Source organism: Columba livia, chromosome 3, assembly GCF_036013475.1.
Source record: "Columba livia isolate bColLiv1 breed racing homer chromosome 3, bColLiv1.pat.W.v2, whole genome shotgun sequence".
Classification (NCBI taxonomy): Eukaryota; Metazoa; Chordata; class Aves; order Columbiformes; family Columbidae; genus Columba; species Columba livia.
The window spans coordinates 79,571,338-79,591,188 of record NC_088604.1 but is presented as its reverse complement, the minus strand read 5'-3'; the positions used below and the strand labels follow the sequence as shown (position 1 = coordinate 79,591,188).

At 38.9% G+C, this 19,851-nt stretch overlaps 1 protein-coding gene across 2 annotated transcripts in view; it reads right to left on the bottom strand.

Annotated features, from left to right (window-relative positions):
* The window catches only part of ACTN2 (actinin alpha 2), a 69,179-nt gene that overhangs the window by 7,866 nt on the left and 41,462 nt on the right, over window positions 1-19,851 (bottom strand). For both annotated transcript variants that reach the window (XM_005508655.4, XM_065057818.1), the window contains exons 8-18: window positions 19,521-19,606; window positions 17,945-18,037; window positions 16,709-16,939; window positions 15,315-15,462; window positions 13,582-13,732; window positions 7,292-7,400; window positions 6,362-6,502; window positions 5,809-5,991; window positions 4,544-4,678; window positions 3,877-4,056; window positions 3,377-3,523 (exon numbers count right to left, since the gene is read on the bottom strand). In XM_005508655.4, coding sequence (XP_005508712.1) covers window positions 3,377-3,523; window positions 3,877-4,056; window positions 4,544-4,678; window positions 5,809-5,991; window positions 6,362-6,502; window positions 7,292-7,400; window positions 13,582-13,732; window positions 15,315-15,462; window positions 16,709-16,939; window positions 17,945-18,037; window positions 19,521-19,606 — 1,604 coding nt within the window. The remainder of the gene's footprint in view (window positions 1-3,376; window positions 3,524-3,876; window positions 4,057-4,543; window positions 4,679-5,808; window positions 5,992-6,361; window positions 6,503-7,291; window positions 7,401-13,581; window positions 13,733-15,314; window positions 15,463-16,708; window positions 16,940-17,944; window positions 18,038-19,520; window positions 19,607-19,851) is intronic.

Sequence of the window (19,851 nt, the reverse complement as noted above, 5' to 3'; positions counted from 1 at the left end):
CTTACTCAGTGCAGTTTGAGAATCAGGAGCATGTGGCCCCTGAAAAAAAACCCTATAAAATACCTAAATAGCTTTCTTTCAAATATTCAGGATGTAGAAGCCATTTAAAACAATTCACCCAATTATTTATCTTTTCATATATTCTTCCTGGGGAAGAAGATAGGGGTTCCTTCCTCAGTTATCACCAAATGAAGTTGTTTTTAGAAGCACTCTATAAAAAAGTTGTTAGGTTTGTGTGTACCAAAATACATTCTTTAAAATGGGGAAGGGACCTATTCTGCCTGTTAGTACTTTGCAGACATCCTCAACACACACAAAGAGTCAAATATTAAAAGATGTCTTAAACTGGAGAAATGCCACAAAAGTCAGAACTATAGCACGCATAAATTATTCTGTTGTACTTACGTATTTAAAGCCCACTCATCAGGGACAGTATTAACTTTTCCAGATCTTTTCTGGCTATTCATCATTGTGAACTGCAATCCATTCTTTCAGTGAATTTTTAAACTGTGTCAGGCATTCAGAAATGTTGCTAAGTGCAATAAAATTATTACTTATACTGCTAATTCCATGTGACGTGGAGAACCCAGTATTTTTTATGTTGGTGGTTATGTTCAGATGATCCAGTTTCATCTTAATTTCTATTTAAAGTGATCAAGACCGTAAAAGAATCCATTACTGCCCTCTCTATCTAAATTCCAGGTTTAGAATCTTCATTATCTCGTGTACCCTGAAGTAACTCTGGAGCACCCTGGATTTCCTTTATTCACCAACACTAAATATTCGAGTGTACAAGGCCATACAAAGTAAATAAAAATGAAAAACAAACCTGTCTCTCTCAAACATGTTTGTTCAGTGTCTCTTTCTAGCCTGTGTAGATTGGGTCACATCTGTCCATTAAATTACAGTGTAATTTAATCAGTAAAAGCTTTTCTTTTATCAGTGTTTCTATTATCTGTCCCCTGTAGAAAGCTTGGCTTGACGGCTGACTAATATTAGATCTTACCTTCTTGCTTTCTTTAACTGTCATTATGCTACTCAGAACATAATTGCTGCACTGTGTCAGTTCAAAATTACTCCTAGGCTGATTTCCCATGTCTCATGTAAAGAGTATACTAAAGGGGGCATACACAAAATGGTCCTTCCCTTAACATGGTCATTCCAGACCTCTTTTTTAAGGCCTTTGGATTACAGAATCACAGAATACCTGCCTGGACACATTCCTGTGCATTCTACTCTAGGTGAACCTGCTTTAGCAGGTGGGTTGAACTAGATGAACTCCAGAGGTCACTTCCAACCCAAACCTTTCTGTGATGATCCTTCCAGACCTCTTTTTCAAGGCCTTTGGATTACATCTGTCATGGCAGAAGATACAGTCTGCAGCTGAACTTGCAGTCCAGTCCCAGGCTGTTGAGGCCATAGAAACTGTCATCATCTATTTCCTTCCACTTCTGACTCAGACACTCAGGCTTCCTGCAATGGAAGCAAGAGCAGAAGGGACACGGCCTGAAGCAAGGAGAAGCCAGGGATAGGAGCTGGGAAGCACTTCTGTGTTGCACATTATTGTCACAGCCTATGTCCAACAGGCCTGCAGTAATGTGACATGAGCGTTCTCTTCCAGGCAATATAGCCTTTTCTAATGCCTTGCTCTATTGTAGCCTTCAGTAACTCCAAGTGTTACTATATCTGTAAAGCCTAAAGATCCGTAACAGTAGGGCTGGTTGGTGTAGGAGTTAGCTTTGCCCTTCAAGACCTTCTGAGGCACCAAGAGATGTCCATAGTATCTCCTCAGCCACTGAACCAGCCTTGCTGAGAGTGTAGCAGAGAACTCATCTATGACCTACAAAGGTATAGGGATGCTAGAAATCGCCATCTAGTGTCAGATAGACTAGGATACAGCTTCCTCATCTTTAGGGAGCTGTCAAATCTTTGTGCAAAGTCTCTGGTTTCCCTTAACAGGGTCTCTCAAATACTGGTGTGTAATTTATCCAGGCCTGGTACTCTGTCTGCTTTTAATAGCTCTAATTGGTCAGTTGTCTGCTCCAGTGCATTGGGAAAGCTGTTTAGTATGCTACATCCTTCCACCGCAGGAAATTTATCTCTGCTTCTGTGATGTTATCTTCTGCTTCCTTAGAAAATACGAAAAGGAACTATGCTGCACTAGAATCACATTAAGATTTTTCATAAAATCTGTTCCTGGTTCCTGCGTAGCTAACGTTTCCTAAGCTTGTGTTTTTCTTCAAAAAGCAGAGGTTTGGCAATTCTGCTTTTCTTTCTAAACAATTCGGGATATTCTAAAGAATATTTAGCAAACTATGACTGTCAGCATCCAATACACATTGAGTATAAGTCCAGGTATGAACAACCGTTTTATGTAGAGTTGGACAAACAAGAGGTCAGTAAGAAGAAAGTGGCATTTTGCTATAGCCTGAAATGATTTGAAGGAGTCGACTCCTGTGGTAACAGGATATAAGTCAGGGGTTAATAGAGTCTGCTAACTACAGGAATCTGTACTGGGAAAAAGACAACAGCCTGGTGCTATATTACAGTAATCTTTTTTCAGTATTTGAAATGTGAATTTGATTTTGAAGGTGGATTCATGTCAGCACAGAGCCAGCAAAGCTAAGTCATGTACAGATGGTTTTCCAACTGGGAATGTCAAATCCCTGTCTGCATGCATTTTGCTATCGTGTCTGTTAATAGCTACCTTTTTAACCCTCTATCCATGAATACTACATAACTCACAGAAGAAGTGAGTTAAGTTTCTTCACAATAGTGTGTTCATTCCTACTTTTTTCTTCATCCATGATTAGATAACTGAAAAAAACCAGCCTCTTATTTCCCACATAGAGCCAGAAAATAAAAATATTTTCCTGGACAGCTATCAGTGCCCCAGCTGTATTCCCTACAAGTCTATTTCTAGGGAAACAAGTTGTGATTCAAAGAAAGAAAAAAAAAAAACAAAACAAAACAAAAAACACCCAACACTGTAATCCAGATTACAGCTAAATTGGAAGCCACTGGCAAATGCACAGAACATGCTGCACTGCCTCAAAATAAAGGGCACATTGTTTTCCAAACACAGATTTATCCAGTTCTCTCTGTTATTTGAACAAAGACTCAATTGTATTAGCAGAACTATAACTTTGCATTACGTTTAAAGAATGCAAATCAATCTTTATCCTATCTGTACAATACTATTTCATAAGGCTATAAATTCTTTGTTAACTGTTGGTTGGGCTTTTTTTCTTATTTAAAAAGAGCCCATTGCTACTGCATTTGCAGTTTTTTAAAAGGTTTACATTTGGAATGGAAAGAAACTTGCTTTTTGCAAACAACAAATATCACTAGTTGAGAAAAAGCAGGAGTACTGTACCCTGTCAAAATGATTGAAGGATGCTCTGAAGTCATTCATTTGTTCCTGGGTGATACCCTTGGCATCTCTTGTGAGGATCTGAGTCTCAACCTCATTGATAGTTCGAGCAATGGTGGTAAGTAGGAGCTCCCATCCAACACGGATGTGCTATGAGAGAGAAAATACTGATTTATTAAAGAATCAAATCTATTTTTCTAAGAGTATAAAAAGTACAAGAAGGAAAAATCAGTTCTAAATATTTATGTGATACCTTTTCCATTCCACTAACGCTATATTGCTACCAAGTACCCTTAAAAATAAAAACCGCCTTCAGAAAAATACACAACTGGTTTCTAAATGGGTGCTTCTTCATTAAATTAAAAATAAGTTAAATAAAACAAGTCCTATGAGATTATTAGGAAGTCTGTCAAAGTCCATCCTATGTTGCACTGTCTGCAGATCAGGGCAGATAATTCCATGGCAGAATAAACTAACAAGTACAAAAGGGAGTAAAAGGCTACCTCCATAGTATAGTTGGTGTGCTTGTTGTCAAACACCAGGGCTTCTTGTATAAGCTGGTGATCTCCTTCCAGTTTGTCAATGTTGTGTTTATAATTAATGATATTGTGCTCATATTGCTTCAGCTGATTCATCTGGTCCTCCAAAGGCCCTGTCATTTCAATAGAGCTGCGGGCAATTTCCTGTCAAAAGAAACAAAGACACACACCCGCCCCGCAGAATTTAATCTTCAGATTTGCTAATTTGACCAACGTTCACATAAATATGTAATATTTTTGTATTAAGAAGCAACAGTAAAGAAACCTCCCTACAGTGGAGATGATAAGTTGTACTGTAGAAAACGTATTTTGAAATAAATGTGGCACATTTATTTCTGGAATCAGTATTGAGATCCTAGTGATTCTGGTATCTTTCCTTTACAGAAAACAGAAGCCAAATAGTGACTGTTTAGTGACTGATTTTTCAAAGCTACATTTCCTGCTCACCATCAAGATACCACTTGTACACACTTCCACAGTTTTAAAAATCATCTTCACAGGTGCTAAATTCTTCAAGATCAAACAGCTGGTGAACTACCATGGAAATTGCTGTTGTTCTGTATATAAAGCACAGATCAAAAACTACAAAACACTTTGTTCATCAGCTTCTGCATGACGGTCTGACACTCACTTCCATCTTGGTCTGGATCCATGGCCCAATGACATTGGCCTGAGCAGCAAACTGGCGACGCAGGCGCTCGTTGGCATGCTGGCGGGCTAGTTCCTCCTGCAAGGATTGATCCCTCTGAGGCACCAGCTGCTTCACCTGTTACAGTGGGAAAGCACTAAGTGTGAGTAGGAACAACTGAATAGTATAAAGGCAAATGGAACAAATAAGTCTACAGTTACTAATTTTTATTACTGATCTGAAGGCTGGTATCAGAAGGAAAGGCCAGAAATATGATCACTATTTTATTTACTGATTCCTTGCTAACATAAGAAATTGCTAACGTGGTCTTGGGCAGCCTGACCAGAGAGACTGACGTGGAGACATAAGAAATTCTCACCTCTGGATTCAAGTTCAAGACAATTATTTAACTTGAACTCTTTTTACAGCAGCTACTTTGATTTTCTTTTGAAACACAGGTGATTTTTCAATCTCTGAGTAATTGTTCTAAGAAGAATCAGTGCAAAACATTTTATTTGAGCACAGCCATAACAATAATATGAGACACATTGAGCCCATCATGTATATCTGAAGGTCTCTAATACATTACAAATGCTTTTTTGGCTTGCCCTGGGAGATTGTAAATTTAGGCCTTATTGCTTGGTTTTTGTAACCCATTGAATATGTGTTCTTGTCTGTGTAAGTTTATGTATTGAGTAAATTCATACATTCTACACAATCATTTACCTTTAGCATACTATCTGGCTTGGTTCCTAATGAAATAAAGTTTGTGTGATTGCTCTAGGAGCCTCTCTTTAATCCCTCCCCAGTATTTTTTTAAGGTAATTGCCAATTTCAGTCTAATTGGACAGAACATTAATGGTCTCAAAGATGCTATTTTTTTTTTACAACGTCTGTGAAAAGCAGCAGCTGGGTAGAAGACACACGTGAACTACTGCTTATACTGAGAGAAAAAATACAATAATTTTCTGATCTTTTGACAGCACCCCCTGGCCTGTCCACTGGGCAGCCACCAGCTCTGCACTAGCCCTAACACGTGCTTCTCCTGCTCTGCCAAAAAGGACATAGTTAATACTGAGAGATGGGATGTTGTGAAGCAAGCCTAGCAAACATAAGGGAGAGATCATAAGATGCTGTAAAATGTTCATTCTGGCATCTGGCGATCTAAACTAATTTACCGATTTACTGTAAAGTTCTTTGAATATTCTCAGTATTCTTAAGCTAGAATACTATGTTACAATGTCTTTTGTGTATTTAGCATACATTACCTTTTCCCACTTGCTACGAATCTCTTCCACAGTAACAGTGCTGTAAGGATTGGTTGCACTTATTCTCATGCTGTAACTCTGAATAACTTTTTCAACTTCATTCTGGATTGACAGTATGGCCTGTCTTTCACCATCTGCCTCTGGCAAAGTAGCTTTAAATTGATCATGTGCAGAGATTAAGCTCTAAAATAGGAAACAGAGAGGGAAAACATGAAAGCTTTAATGTTCCTTTCAACATCTAGAAGATCTGCTGTAAATAAGCACAGCTCTTCTCTCAGCTACCCAAACACCCTATCTACATGTATCTGTAGATACAGGAAATAATACATGTAGATACATGAAGCAGCCCCCATTGACTTTATCACAACCATTGTGTCTTCCATGATCTCTGGAATATACTTTCATACCAATGAAGACCATATTTATAACAGCGAAGACATTGCCTATCACAAAGAAAATGTCAAGACAGTATATGGGTGTTCTACTCTCCAAGAAGGAAAAGCTTCCATTCTTGTCTTCCCTATGACTGTATCCCCAAAAATAGACAAGTTACCTGAATTTCCTCTATGCTATGAACAATAAACATGTCCTGTAGGTCTTCCATAGCACCTTCCATCCAGTTGTTGAAAGGAGCGGCTCTTTTGGCAAACTCCAGGTGAAGCTGATCAATTGTTTCAAGCAATTTCTCCGTTCTCTGTGCAGGTTGGGAAAGATACATTCCTTTGTTACCAGGGTAAGACCTAACTCCAAACACATACCCACCCATGCACAAAGTTATGCTTCATCTTTTCAAAAGCAATTGTTGACAGATTTCACCCTCTGCTTTAAGGATTTTCACTCAAGGCAATTGCAGTAAAGATACTCTTGAATTGAACATTTTAAAAGAGTGTCTGCCTTTGAAGGATAACAGATGAAATGAGTTTTTCACTGCTGATATTTCAAGTATTTTTGTTATTCTATATGCAAATAAATTAAAATCTGCTAATCTTGCTTTAGTAATTTTTTTAGACATAAGTTTTCCACCTTGGCATGCATATGACTTCTTCTTTTCTTAAGGAACAAGGTTTTGGAAAGTATCTCAGTGTTTTTGAATACTCACTACCAAAAAATTAACTCAGTACTGGCCATTATCCTGTACCTCACCTGATTAAGCTCAGACAAGTATGAAAAGGTAAGTGCCTAATGGCTTTTGTTATACTTGCTGGACACCAAATTCCCAAAGAGTGGTGCTATAAACTGTATGCCATTTGTTGCTTCTTTAGAACTGTTCTTGGCAGCTGAGCACTGTCAAGTCTGCCCTGAGCAATTCAATCTGTTTACAAATGAAATGATACCAAAACGAAACGGAGATCTGAGGAAAGGCTTCATTGCTGTTTGGATTCCAAAGCAGATGCCCAATGGCACTGTTTCCAGATCTGAAACAAATGGTTCATTCCCCGATCCATGCCTCAGCTGAGTTGCTGATCATTGTTATATGGCTTACCTCCAGTGCCTCTCTCCTTTTCTGAGTAAGTGTTCCCAGGCTGTCCCATTGGTCACATATCTTTTGGCATCTGTCATTGACACTTGCAGCATCATGGTAGTCCAGTTCACTAAGAAAGAGTGGAGAAAAAGATACTTGTGACTTTCTGAAAGACAGGAGCAGTTGCACTGTCCACACTCTTCCACTGGCCCTCAGTAATTCTTCCACTCTTTTTTGCAATATTTCTCCTCCAGGTAAGTGTTGCAGTATAGACATGTGTGATCTAGACATTCAGCACTTCAAGACGTACAACACAAGAACAAGATCATCCTCCTTTATTGTGAGAAAAAGCAAGTATCTATCTGTGCCATCCAGGTATTAAAGACAATTAAGGTGTCTAACCATCTTTTTCTCAGTATTCCTGTGGCGCAAGTGGTTTGATCTTCAGAAGACCAGAATGCTCCAGTCTGGGACTTTATCAAGTTTCTGAAAATTGGTACAGCTTTAAATTAATGGCCTGAAATGTAAGTTTTGTTTTAAGTAATCCAATGATCCTATACAGCCTCATATGCTCTGAAATTATTTAACTGAGAAACAGACCTCAGGCTGCATTCAAAGCATAATGTCTCTCTCACAGGCCTGCCCAGATTTGGGGCACAGAAAAAAATTTTCATCGTTCTCTCCAGGAACTCCTCACAGCACTACACCCTGTAACTGGCTGTCTCAGAGAACAGGAATCTCCAAACCCGTGTATGCCACCAGCATGAATCGCTGCACTCACAAAGGATGTAGCAGTTAGCATTGCTTTTTTACCTGCTTAATAGACTTATATTATCCTGACAGAAAGCAACTTACTGTTCTGCCTAAGACTGGAAAAACTGTTTAAGGTTCTGTTCTGAGATTCTGCAGTGAGTCTGTCTCAAATAGAATTTTTGACCTCAGCAGCAAGTAATCCCCTTGGTTCTGCTGCAGCCATTGTGATAATAATAAAATACATGTCTTGGGCAGTTTGGAAGCTCCCTTTTATTGGTGTGCCATCATCCACTGAATCTAGCTCTTGGCTGCTCCTCAAAGACACTTTGCCCAATACTAAGCATCGCAGAGTCTGTATGGCAATATGAAGCTAAGATTTACGTTAAGGCTTGAACAAGACATTAAATGTAGATAGAATTTGTTCCTTTCTTTTGAGTATTCTTCTCTAGGCAATTGGCAAAAGGAATGTACAGATCAGTACTCTGCCAGTAACTTAGAGAATCACAGGGGACAAATGAGGACAGAGGTAGCTTTCCTCTGTGAAGCTACACTCTAGGCCAGGAGCAGTATTCACGCTTACTCCTCCAAGCCCAGTCAGAGCAAACTGGTTTTGGAAAAAGTTGAAAAGTATGTGAATGATCCTGATTAAAAAAGGTTTCGGAAGTGCTGCAATGAATCAACAAGTAATAATAAAATGACGTAACAGTTTTAAAAAATAACAAAACCAAGCCCCAATCGTGAAAGTAGAACTGTTACTGTAAGGAGAAAGCTGCCAACAAGTCATACCACACAAGGGCTCCTTAACTTGAAAACTTGCTTCCTCCTTTGGAGCAAGTCTTTTTATGAGCCTTCAAGGGATGCGACAAAAGCCATCTATCTGTTACAAAATTTTAAGTCAGAACCGTGGAGCTTTAGATGAGTTTTTGGCTGGTAATCTTTTTTTTTTTTTTTCATTTTAGCATTTTGAAATTATTAGATGATGTTCCTCTGTGAGCTCCCTAAGTGGATGGGATGTGGAGATATGTATTCTGGTCTCTTTCCGCATAGCAAATCTAACATATCAGAATATGGTCAAGTGCCGGGTCCTGCACTTTGGTCACAACAACCCCAGGCAGCGCTACAGGCTCGGGGAAGAGTGGCTGGGAAGCTGCCTGGCAGAAAAGGATCTAGAGGTGTTGGTCAACAGCCACCTGAATATGAGCCAGCAGTGTGTCCAGGTGGCCAAAAAGGCCAACAGCATCCTGGCTTGTATCAGAAACAGTGTGGCCAGCAGGACTAGGGGAATGATTATCCCCCTGTGTTTGGCACTGGTGAGGCCCCACCTCAAATCCTGTGTTCAGTTTTGGGCCCCTCACTATAGGAAAGACATCGAAATAGTAGAGGGAGTGCAGAGGAGGGTGACGAAGCTGGTGAGGGATCTGGAGCACAAGTCTGATGAGGAGCAGCTGAGGGAGCTGGGGCTGTTTAGCCTGGAGAAAAGGGGGCTGAGGGGAGACCTTACTGCTGTCTACAACTACCTGAAAGGAGGTTGTAGCATGGAGGGTGTTGGCCTCTTTTTCCAAGTAACAAGTGATAGGACAAGAGGAAATGGCCTCAAGTGGTATCAGGGGAAGTTTAGATTGGATATTAGGAAAAATTTATTCATGGAAAGGGCTGTCAGGCTTTGGAACAGGCTGCCCAGGGAAGTGTTTGAGTCACCATGCCTGAAGGTGTTTAAAACACATGTAGGTGTGGTGCTCAGGGACATGGTTTAGTGGTGAACTTTACAGTGTTAGGTTTATGGTTGGACTTGATGATCTTAAAGGTCATTTCCAACCTAAACAATTCTATGACAGAGTATTTTTTGCTTCAATGGATCACTTATCTCCTTTTGTCGACTAGGATAAGGGCAGGTGTCCTTCCATGAAAGTGAGAGACTGATTGTACCAGCTGTGGCCAAAGTCCTGGAAGGTAACGTGCAATGTTCCTCCGCCAGCTATGCCAGGGAGGTTCAGCCATTCCCCATAAGATCTTTGCTATCCTATTTCTTCCAGGGATATGCGCTGTGGACAAATAGGTAGGAGAATAATATTATCAAAACAACTTTTTAAAAGGGCACCTGTGGGTCAAAAGTCATAAGTGAGATTCACAACTGGTATTAAACAGTGTAGCTCCACTGCCTTTCTCGGCCTGCTGTAGTTTACTTCAAGTAAGTGTGTCAAGGAACATTTTTCTGTTCAAACCAGGGGCAGAGGAAGAAATAACTACTGATAGGAAATTATTTACTTGGAAATAAAACACAGGTTTACCTTCCTCGTCCTATTAATTTTTGTATCTCTCTGAACATCGAAGCTGTGAAAAGACTAAAATTCATATTTTGTAAAAAGAAGTTTTGTTTACCATGCATATATAAAGAATTGCTGCATAGGTGTTAGAGATCTTCTAAGAAAACAGACATTTATATTTATTTGATTATTCGAAGTCTACGGCCTTTGGAATTTAAAAATCACTAAGCTACCCCTATTGATCTTACAAGCAATTCAATCTCATCTGTAAAGAATTAAAATTTTATTCAAATTTTGTCCTGATTCAGAGAAGTACTTAAGTAAGAGCTCAGTTTAGGAACAGTGATAGTGTCTCAAAAATAACCTGTTGAGCAACATGCTTTAGCACTGCTTCTGAACCAGGCTCATATTAATCATGCACGTAAGCACAATTTGAGCCCAGGTTTCCAGAAGCAAAAAGACTCTCCAAATCAGTGTTACCAACAGTGGTCTTCTTGGCTGAAAATAAATTGCTACGCTAGAAGTGATGGATATGCAAGGAACTACATTCCAAAAATTTTATCTTCATGATTGAAAACACTGAAATGAGCACACAAGACCATAAATTACTATGGCACTTCATAGTACAGCTCACTAAAGTTCTGTTTAGCACTTGCTATGTCATAAATGGCAAATCCCATTATAGAAATGCCTTTTTCCAGCTTTGTATGTAGCCCTATCCAAGCCTTGTTAGGCCTCACTGCCAAGGAATATCTAAGTCTCTACAGGCTGGAACGTAATAATCTTATAGCAGCATCCTGGGTGGCATCACCTGCTCGCACACACACACTAATCTTTTGTCTAAACAGCACCAATCAACAAGCTTGTAGCAACTGTAGCCTTAGGCACACAGTGGACTGAGGTGTTGCAGCAGAAAACTGTAACTGGTAGAGTTCAAGGTCACACAGCAATTGTTCTCCCTTGAAAAAGCAACATCAGGCAGCCAAGAGATTGTTTAAACCAAAACATGGATGTGTATTGCCTTGGAATTTAGACACAGACAATGATGATTTCTTTAAGGGCCTGATCCAGCGATGAAAAAAAAAAAATAAAACAAGAAAAAATACCCACATTGACTTCAATAGGCTTTGAATCATGTGTCAACACACATTTCTTAGCTCTCGGACATTGGTCAATCCTTCTTTAAAAATATGAAAAGAGAAAGAAATTAGCATTTGCCTCCATAATTTCATTGTGTGAGGAATTATGTACAAATAATTAAAATTAATATTTAAATATAAGTTGCCTGCTTGCAGCTAATAATAACACTTGACCTTTATGACCTTTCATTCAGCATTCTCCAAGGGCATTAAGCATAACTGAGCTACAGAGTCTCAGTGAAAAATAAGGCACTGAGCCACTGATAGCCCATTGTACAGAGAAGCAGAGAAGTCAAATTAGAGCATCTCTAAAAGCAATGGGTTTTCAGCACCTTTGCAGCCCAGGCCACAAATAACTCATTTAACTTCACACAGCAAATTACTGAAACAACTGAGAAGAGACAATCTTAAAATAGACAGGATACAGTGTTCACTGGCCTCACCAGAGGTAAAGGACACAGGGTTCAAAATGCTGGTAAGCAGATGCACTACATTCCCAGATATTCCCATCACTTGTAAAGGTGAAGCTGAATTAACAATCGTTAGGCGTTTCAGAAACTTTCTTTAGTATAAAGAGGAACAAATAACTCCACAACAGAGATCAAGGCACGACAGAATGTGTTTTATAAGCTTATATACTCAGTGAAATCTCCATCCTCTGTGTTTTTCAGACTTCTTTGACACTAACTAAAATCCACTACTTACTCTGCCCACTGTGCTTTACTTTTCCTCCTTTAAATAATCTTGAAAAACAGGATTTTTCTTCTACATCCATTTGAATTATACAATTACTATAAGTCAGGTATGAAATACATTTTTAGACAACTTTCTGTTTTTTAAACTGTTAATGAATGTGGAGCTGTTTATGAGTCACGGTCCTTCACAAAGTAAAAAAGGGCATATTTTTAACACTTGATTTTTGAGTAGTAACTGTTTTGCCTATTCAAAAAGGTGAGAAACTGAAACTTTGAGAGTTGAAGCCAAGGGCAGGAATCTGAGAATTTTGATGTTGGCTCATGTGTCAGCCACTACTGCACATTTGTTCCCGTTGGCTTTACAGATTTATACTGCGGGTGAGCAATTACTTTAAGTATGTGTCAAATTGCGAAGATCAGGAGTAGCACCATTGATTTACAGTACAAAACCACCGCAATTAACTGTGCAAGATTATAAAATCTAATGTGCTTAGCTTGGAGTACACACCGAGATGGATTTACCAGAATAGGGACATCGGTATACAACAGTACAGTCGTGTCAGTGTGGGCAGAGCTTTGCTGACAAAACCGTGCTTTACACAGGACTTCTGCTGCCATGTGTCTGTCAGTCAGGGGCCTTGAATTTTCACATCCCTGACCTATGTAGGTGGTGTCAATGACACAGATGTGGCCTAAATGTGTTGTAGAATTGTCCTGAGCTTTATTTGTGTTTTCTTCTGGCATAGCATGCTAAGTGAGCGTGTTAGTCCTTGTGGCTAAGTTGATGGAAATGTGGATGAAATATCAAGCTCTCCTGTAGGTGCTTGATTGCCTTTGTGACCCTGAGTAAATTAGTTTCCATATGCCCCACTGCCCTTTTTGTAAAACAGAAACAATGGCACTTCCAAATACAATATGAAGAGATTGTGAAAGTAAGTATACTAGAGACAGTCAGTCAGTCAGAACAGTCAGTGCCTGACCCACTACTACAGAGATAATTTAGGGATGTGAAGCCTTTTGAAAGGACAAATATACTTGTGGAAAAAGACTTGATTTTAAGTGAAGATGCTTGATCTGTAATTTGTGTAAGTGAATTTTTTTTCTAAGTTAAACAACTCGTAACCAATACCACTCAGCAGACCATATGAACTGAGAAATAAACTCCTACAGCATTCCCATCAACACACAATGGACTCATCAATAGAGCTAATGCTAAAAGCTTAGTGTTAAGTCAATTTTAAAATGTTTCTTTCCAAATAATTTTGGCCAGTTGTATATCTATATTTGGTTGGGGGTAAGGGGGAGATGAGGGAAAGGTCTCAGTGACCAGCTCAGATAATATACTTATGAAGCTATCTCTGGAATTCTTACGTTGGTACCTATGACACTATCAAATTCATTGGAAAGAGTTTATCGCAAAGTTAAATGTCAGCAGCTGCAAGCCTTTAAATGGAACATACTTCAGCTCCTGGGCAATGGCAGCGATCTGTTCCACCCTGTCCTGGTGAGCAGCCAAATCGCTCTCAAAAGCTTCATGTTTCCTTAACATAGCGCGGACTTCTGTCAGAGTAGCAGATTCATAATCCTTCTGAAGTAAGATCTGCTCTTTGCCTGAAAGAGGAAATTAAAATACTAGTATTTTTTTTACTAATTTATTGGTTAGAACAATTGCAAATTTAGTCAACTTTTTCAACCGACTCATTGTGAAGATCGTATGTATGAGATGAAGTCCCACCCTCACTGAAATCAGTAGCAAAGTGTCAGCACAATAGTCTTAATTAGAAATATATCTTTCTAAAGGTTTATCAGTAATTCCTTGATTCTTGCATAGGCTGTTTATACTGGTCTAAAATAGTTTGAGAAACTGGCTTAAATTGCTTGAGAGATTGCTTGAGAAACTGGCATAAAAATGGTATATCGGCTATAAATGGTAGGAGGCTATAAACTATTGCGGTAATTCTTTTGTAGTGCAAAGTAATGAAACCAGAAATCACACTGCCATGCTCAGCTTCACTCTTAGTGATGATCCGTTATTCTTTTTCATGTTCTGCCTTGAATTCATTATTCATTCCAGCACTTCCAAAATAAATAATAATTTAAAAAAAAAAAAAAGATTGTGGCTGTCTTTTGTATCAAACACTGAATTTTAAGTGGAAAATACCAACCGATTTACAAAGGGCTAGGGAAGCAAAGAAGTCAGAAACTGAAATATTACTCTTCAGTAGCTCCTGTGTTGGACAAGTGAATCTATACAGACAGTCCCTATAACTGCAGCTCACCACATGGCATTAAACAGCTCTGTGAATTTTACAGCCGGAAGGGACTATTGTCTCACTTGCTGTGTACCAGCTTATGTTAAGTTTTTACTGCATAACAGCCATAACGTGTCACCATGAGCAGTTTATGCTGAGAAAATAGGCTCTAAGGGCTGATAAACACTGTAGATTCCCTTCTAGTATCTGCTTGGCAGCCATTTACAGCCTTGTGTGCTTCCAGCGACTGTGTTGTGGGATAGAATCTGCTTTACTTTCACTGTGTGAAAAGAGTCTAGCTGGAAAAAGCCAGAAGCACAGCAGAAGCAGGAAGACTGTTATCAGGGCAAACAATAGGATGATAGAGTAGATCTATGTTTAATGGTCTCCAACAAACTTGTGTGCCAGGGTACAGTCCTACAGCTGTTACAACTATACATAAGGTGAGGTTACCATTAAAAATCACAACTATAAATGAGGTATAATCCAGGGTATGGAGCAAAGCAGAGATGAGTCCATTATCATGTAGTTTATGTGGACTATTCAAAATATCATGTTGGCCAAATGATAATCAACTCAGAATAAGTCTATTAATGATTTCACACTTAACCAGTGGTGTCACTACATTCCTGGTTGGATTGCTGGTATATAGGAATGCATTAGCAGTAATGGCTTCCATTCAACCGCTGAATTTTCCCACTAAGTTTGACCCACTACCTCAAGAGTACAATTTTTACAGTTGCATTTCATTAGCAACATGCCTACAAAAGTTAGGATCAAGACTATAGTCAACAAAGCCTGCAATTTTATCTGTTATTATTTTAGGTTTCTGAAACTGTCCAAACTACTTATGAGCGAGTTTCTGGCTCACAAATATTGAGCACTGACGGTTCAACCTCGAACATTAAAACACTGAAAATGTTAAAGCCATCTCTGCTCACCATATGCCCACTGTTCATGAGTGGAAGCCTTCTGCCTGAACTTCTCCGCCAAGTGTTCAAGTCTTTCCAGTCTTCGTATTTCATTCAGCAGCCACTCTTCATAGCCTTTCTCAGCTTGTTCAAGTCTCTGCCAAGCGCCGGCAATATCCTGTGAAGAGGATACATGGGAGAGAGGGGATGAAAGTATAATCTCTTTTTATCCAAATTTGCAGATTTCTGATTCATTCACAATTTTGCTCCAAAAAGAGAAGGTTTTATGTCCAGTTTTTGTAAAATCACAGAATCATAGAAAATATTGTCAGGCAGTTCAGGAAGTCCTGTAGTCCAGACATTTGCTCCTAATAGTGGTGTATCCTGCTCAGGTGGGCTCATGAAAGGAATCCCTATACAAATGGCTTCCAAGCAAAGCTACACATTTAGGGTCTTCACAATATATTAGAATCATAATTGTTTTGGTTGGAAAAGACCTTTAAGATCATTGAGTCCAACCATTGACATAGCACTGCTAAGTCCTTCTGTGCTTTTACCTCCCATTTTACAATGTGCATGTTCCATTATGATGTAACGATCTTTTACGAAAAAAAATTGCTTTGCTCTTGGAAGTTGACAATAGCAAAATGTATTAGTGTCAAGAGAATTTGGTGTGTTTTATCTGGAATACAAACTCATTTCACTTTCTGTGGTACACAAAGTTTCGTGAGCTTCCTCAGAAACTCAAAGGCAGTAGGAAACTGAAGTGACAAGCCCCTTATTTTCTGCATAGGGGAGTGGACAATGGCCCTCTTCAGATAGTGCAATCATCTGTTTATTAAATCTTAGCAATCAAAAACATAATGAAAGAACAGAGTACCTAAGCAGGTTTGCTGTATTCCACAGGAAATGTTTTGACCCACAGTCAACTCACAATACTTATCAGCAGGTGAGAATTCTTGGTACTGACTATTCTTATCATCACAGACATAAGAAAAAACAAAATTTAATTTTAAAAAGTAGAAAAAAAACCCATAAATATATTTTGAGCAATGTCTGTTTCTGTAAGTCTGATGACCAAAATGTTAGTGAAACCACTGTGAGTTTTGCTTAAATAAACAATATTTGACCTCACTGATAAAGAAGTACTGATAACACTCGCAAAAAAAAAGCTCTGTATCGTTTTATGTCTCAAGACAATTTGCACTTGGGGAAAGCCTTCAAAGAGGCAGAAGCACGCTTAAGAGAAAGCAAGATTCTAAAATGAAAGGAAACGTCTAAAAAGAGTGGTTTGATATTGATAAAGTGCAAGAAACTGAGGTTTCTGAGAATGACTTAATATGGCATTTCAATCCCTCACATTGAAATTTTTGTGAGAATGTTGATAAAAAGGAGAACAGAATATTGATGTCTCCTTTACTTACTGAAACCATTTTTCCCTCTGATGGCATGAAAGCCGGCCGATTGCTGATCCTCAGTTTTGTCTGCAGGGTGTTGAAATTGATCTCCAGTTGACATTTCTCTTGGACTTTGGGAGGTTTGTGTTTGCGGCGGTAGTCCCGGAAATCCTCTAATTTCTTCTGCATAGCCTGCATTGTTTTTTCTGGAGTCCTGTTTTCCAGCCAAGGAATTGTCCGGCGAATCCATTCTAAAAGCTTTCAAACCAACACAAACAATTGAAATAAAAGCAACGGAAAAGCAACCAAAAAAAGATCAGATTGAATGCACATATCCTAATCAAGTTTGTTCCTTTAATATTAATAAATTAAGTTGGTGTCAGTACTTTAATGGCAAGTAAGCACAGGATTTTCAAAGCTGAACAATACTTTTTCACTAATTTGCCCTGATACTCTACATATTTGTAGAAATACTTTGATTTTCAGAAAGACAAAAACATACGTAAGGTGTCTCTAGCTAATTACTCAGATGCCCAGTTACCCAAAATAACTTGCCACTTTCAGAAGTGTTGGTGTTTATGTCTTAAATAGTCATAGTTATGAGATCAAAACAGACAACAGTCAAATAACTCAGGTCATATAAAAGTCTTCACTCAGAAGTCCGTTAGCGCCAATGTAGCGCTGCTGTCTTTGCGTCCATCGTCTTGGTATGTTTCTGCAGGTTAAAGGACATTGGGAGCTCTCACTTGTGCACTATACATCTGTAGTCCTGACTTAACAAATTTGACATTTACCAAGAAAGGACAGGAGGAGCACAATGTGCCCCCTTCATTCATTCATTTGCTGCCTGTGTTCACAGGTGCACTGTAAACACCGTGAGAGACCCTGTCCAGGTGTGCTTCGCAGAACACAAATCCAGTGGGGCTTGGAGTGACAGGATCTTGTATGTTCCACATGTGGTCAAGGATGGCTGTCTTTGGAGATTACAGAGACAGCAAGTCTCGTTTTGGGACAGACTGATGACAGTCCTCAAAACACTCTTTTTGGCACATTAATGAGACTGAGTGGCTTGCTGGAGGTCACACAGGAAGTCTGTGGCAAACGAGTCACCTGAAATCTGACGTCTTGGGCAACTGAGCTTTGTACCCTACCACTGTGAGATTTACCTTCACTTTGCTGTCTTGCAGACATTGCACGAAGCTTTCAGCTTTCCGTATTTCATGAACATAATTATTGCTACATAAAAGATACAGCTGTCTTTACCTCACTTGCTAGTCTCTCATACTCTTCCATCAACCTCTCATTTTCTTGATTCACAGCAAGCACCTTACAGATCCGGTTAGCTGCAGTCTCAGCCTGTAAAAAACAGCACATAAATAGGACATATTCATAAACACATTCTGAGAAAGGTACAGGCTTGGAGAAAGAGACAGAATGTGGCCGTGGCAAACAAAAATCACATTGTTTTACAGTTGTTGATTTGTGCTCCTAGGTTACTTAGATATATATTTACCCTCCTTTTGTAGTCATAGATTCCAATGGCCCGAATAAGGCACAGATCAGCACAGAAGTCACCTTGCTGTACAATGAAGCTTTATTACACAAGAGGACATTCCACACTGCCATTATGGTTGTCTAATAAACCATCTATTTTCAAAGAAGTCTTAGGACATTCTTAAAGTTATCCTATTAGGTTAATTTTTTGAAATCACACCAAAAAAGTATTAGATTTGTTAGCCATACTGGAAAGACACCCATGTGATTCAGGAGTCCCAGACTACTCTATATCTGCACATCATAGATACATATACCCTCAAGAGTATATGCAGCTCAACCACTGACACAAAAGCTTTCCATGCTTCCTGACAAATTTATTTGTGAAGGCACTGTGTAGCTCTGCCATATTTAAAATTTACACTAATAATCTGACATCACAGATGTATACTTTCATACAAATGTGAGTCTGAAGTATATCTAATCAAATAAATACCTGTGCAGACTCCTGTGTTAGAGTATTTGGAATCCCCCTTTTGCATGAAGAGCAAAACCTTCATACCCAGAGACAAGAGGGTGCAACAGCATAGCTGTGCTGTGATAAGGTGTAGGGGTTCTACCAGACAGGACGGGAAATTAAATCCTGAGGATGAAGGAAAAATATCAGCTACTTGAAGGGTTCTTTATTTTTTTTTTTCACATAAGTTGGCTTATGTTCATTTGTAGGCTAGAAATGTATGAAGCAGAACAGTGGGAAATACCACATTTCTAAGTGATAATCCCACCTTTTGTGACCAATCTGTTGCTGATGTTCTTGACTCTTATGTTAGTACTTTGATCCATGAATCATTTCATCGGCTTCAGTGGGAACCAGGCACAAATACTGCATTGGGTGTCTCCTGTGCCTTTCTGCATCTTCATGTATCTTTGAAAATCTAGCCCTAAATTACTACTCAGCATGAGTAAGTCTAGAATAGTCTCAATCTCCAAAAGTCAAACATTGTTTAATGCAGCACACACATAACATGTTGATGTAGCAAAAAACAACTCCATTTCACAGTACCTTCAAATACAGCTTTTCTGAAAGTCTTTATAATAACCAAATAAAGACCGAACATTAGAAACAAGAATGTCCATTGGAGTTAAAGAAGTTCAACTTGCTACACAACATTTCACTAAAACAGGTTCAAGTGTTGGTTAAAAACAAGTATTAGTGCTCAAGTAATACTTGCAATTGTTAAATTAAGATGACAATGTACTAAATTAGTTTTCTTTTAATAAACTAGTGGAAATGTGAAGCAACCAATCAAAACCAAAGCAACCTGAAGGGGCAGTTGAGTAATACCTGCTCTGCTCCAGCAAAAGCATGGTAGAAGCAGGACACATATGTCATGATAGCTCTCTCATCAGGTTTGGGAGTGTTCACAATATCTACAAGAGGGTGGGGAGAAATGAAAACAAAACAAAAAAAGAATCGAGGAGTAGAAAACAGGATGAATTAATAAAAGTACAACATAGAGTCATTCTGATTGTTTTCTTTTCCATAGCTCTGTACTATAGAAACCCTACAAAGCTGTAATAAATTTAGTGTTACATTGGTGGGTGTTGACAGAATAAAATATACACTAGAAATTCAACATAAGCTCTTATAAAGAGGTGGATTATTTTTTTTAATA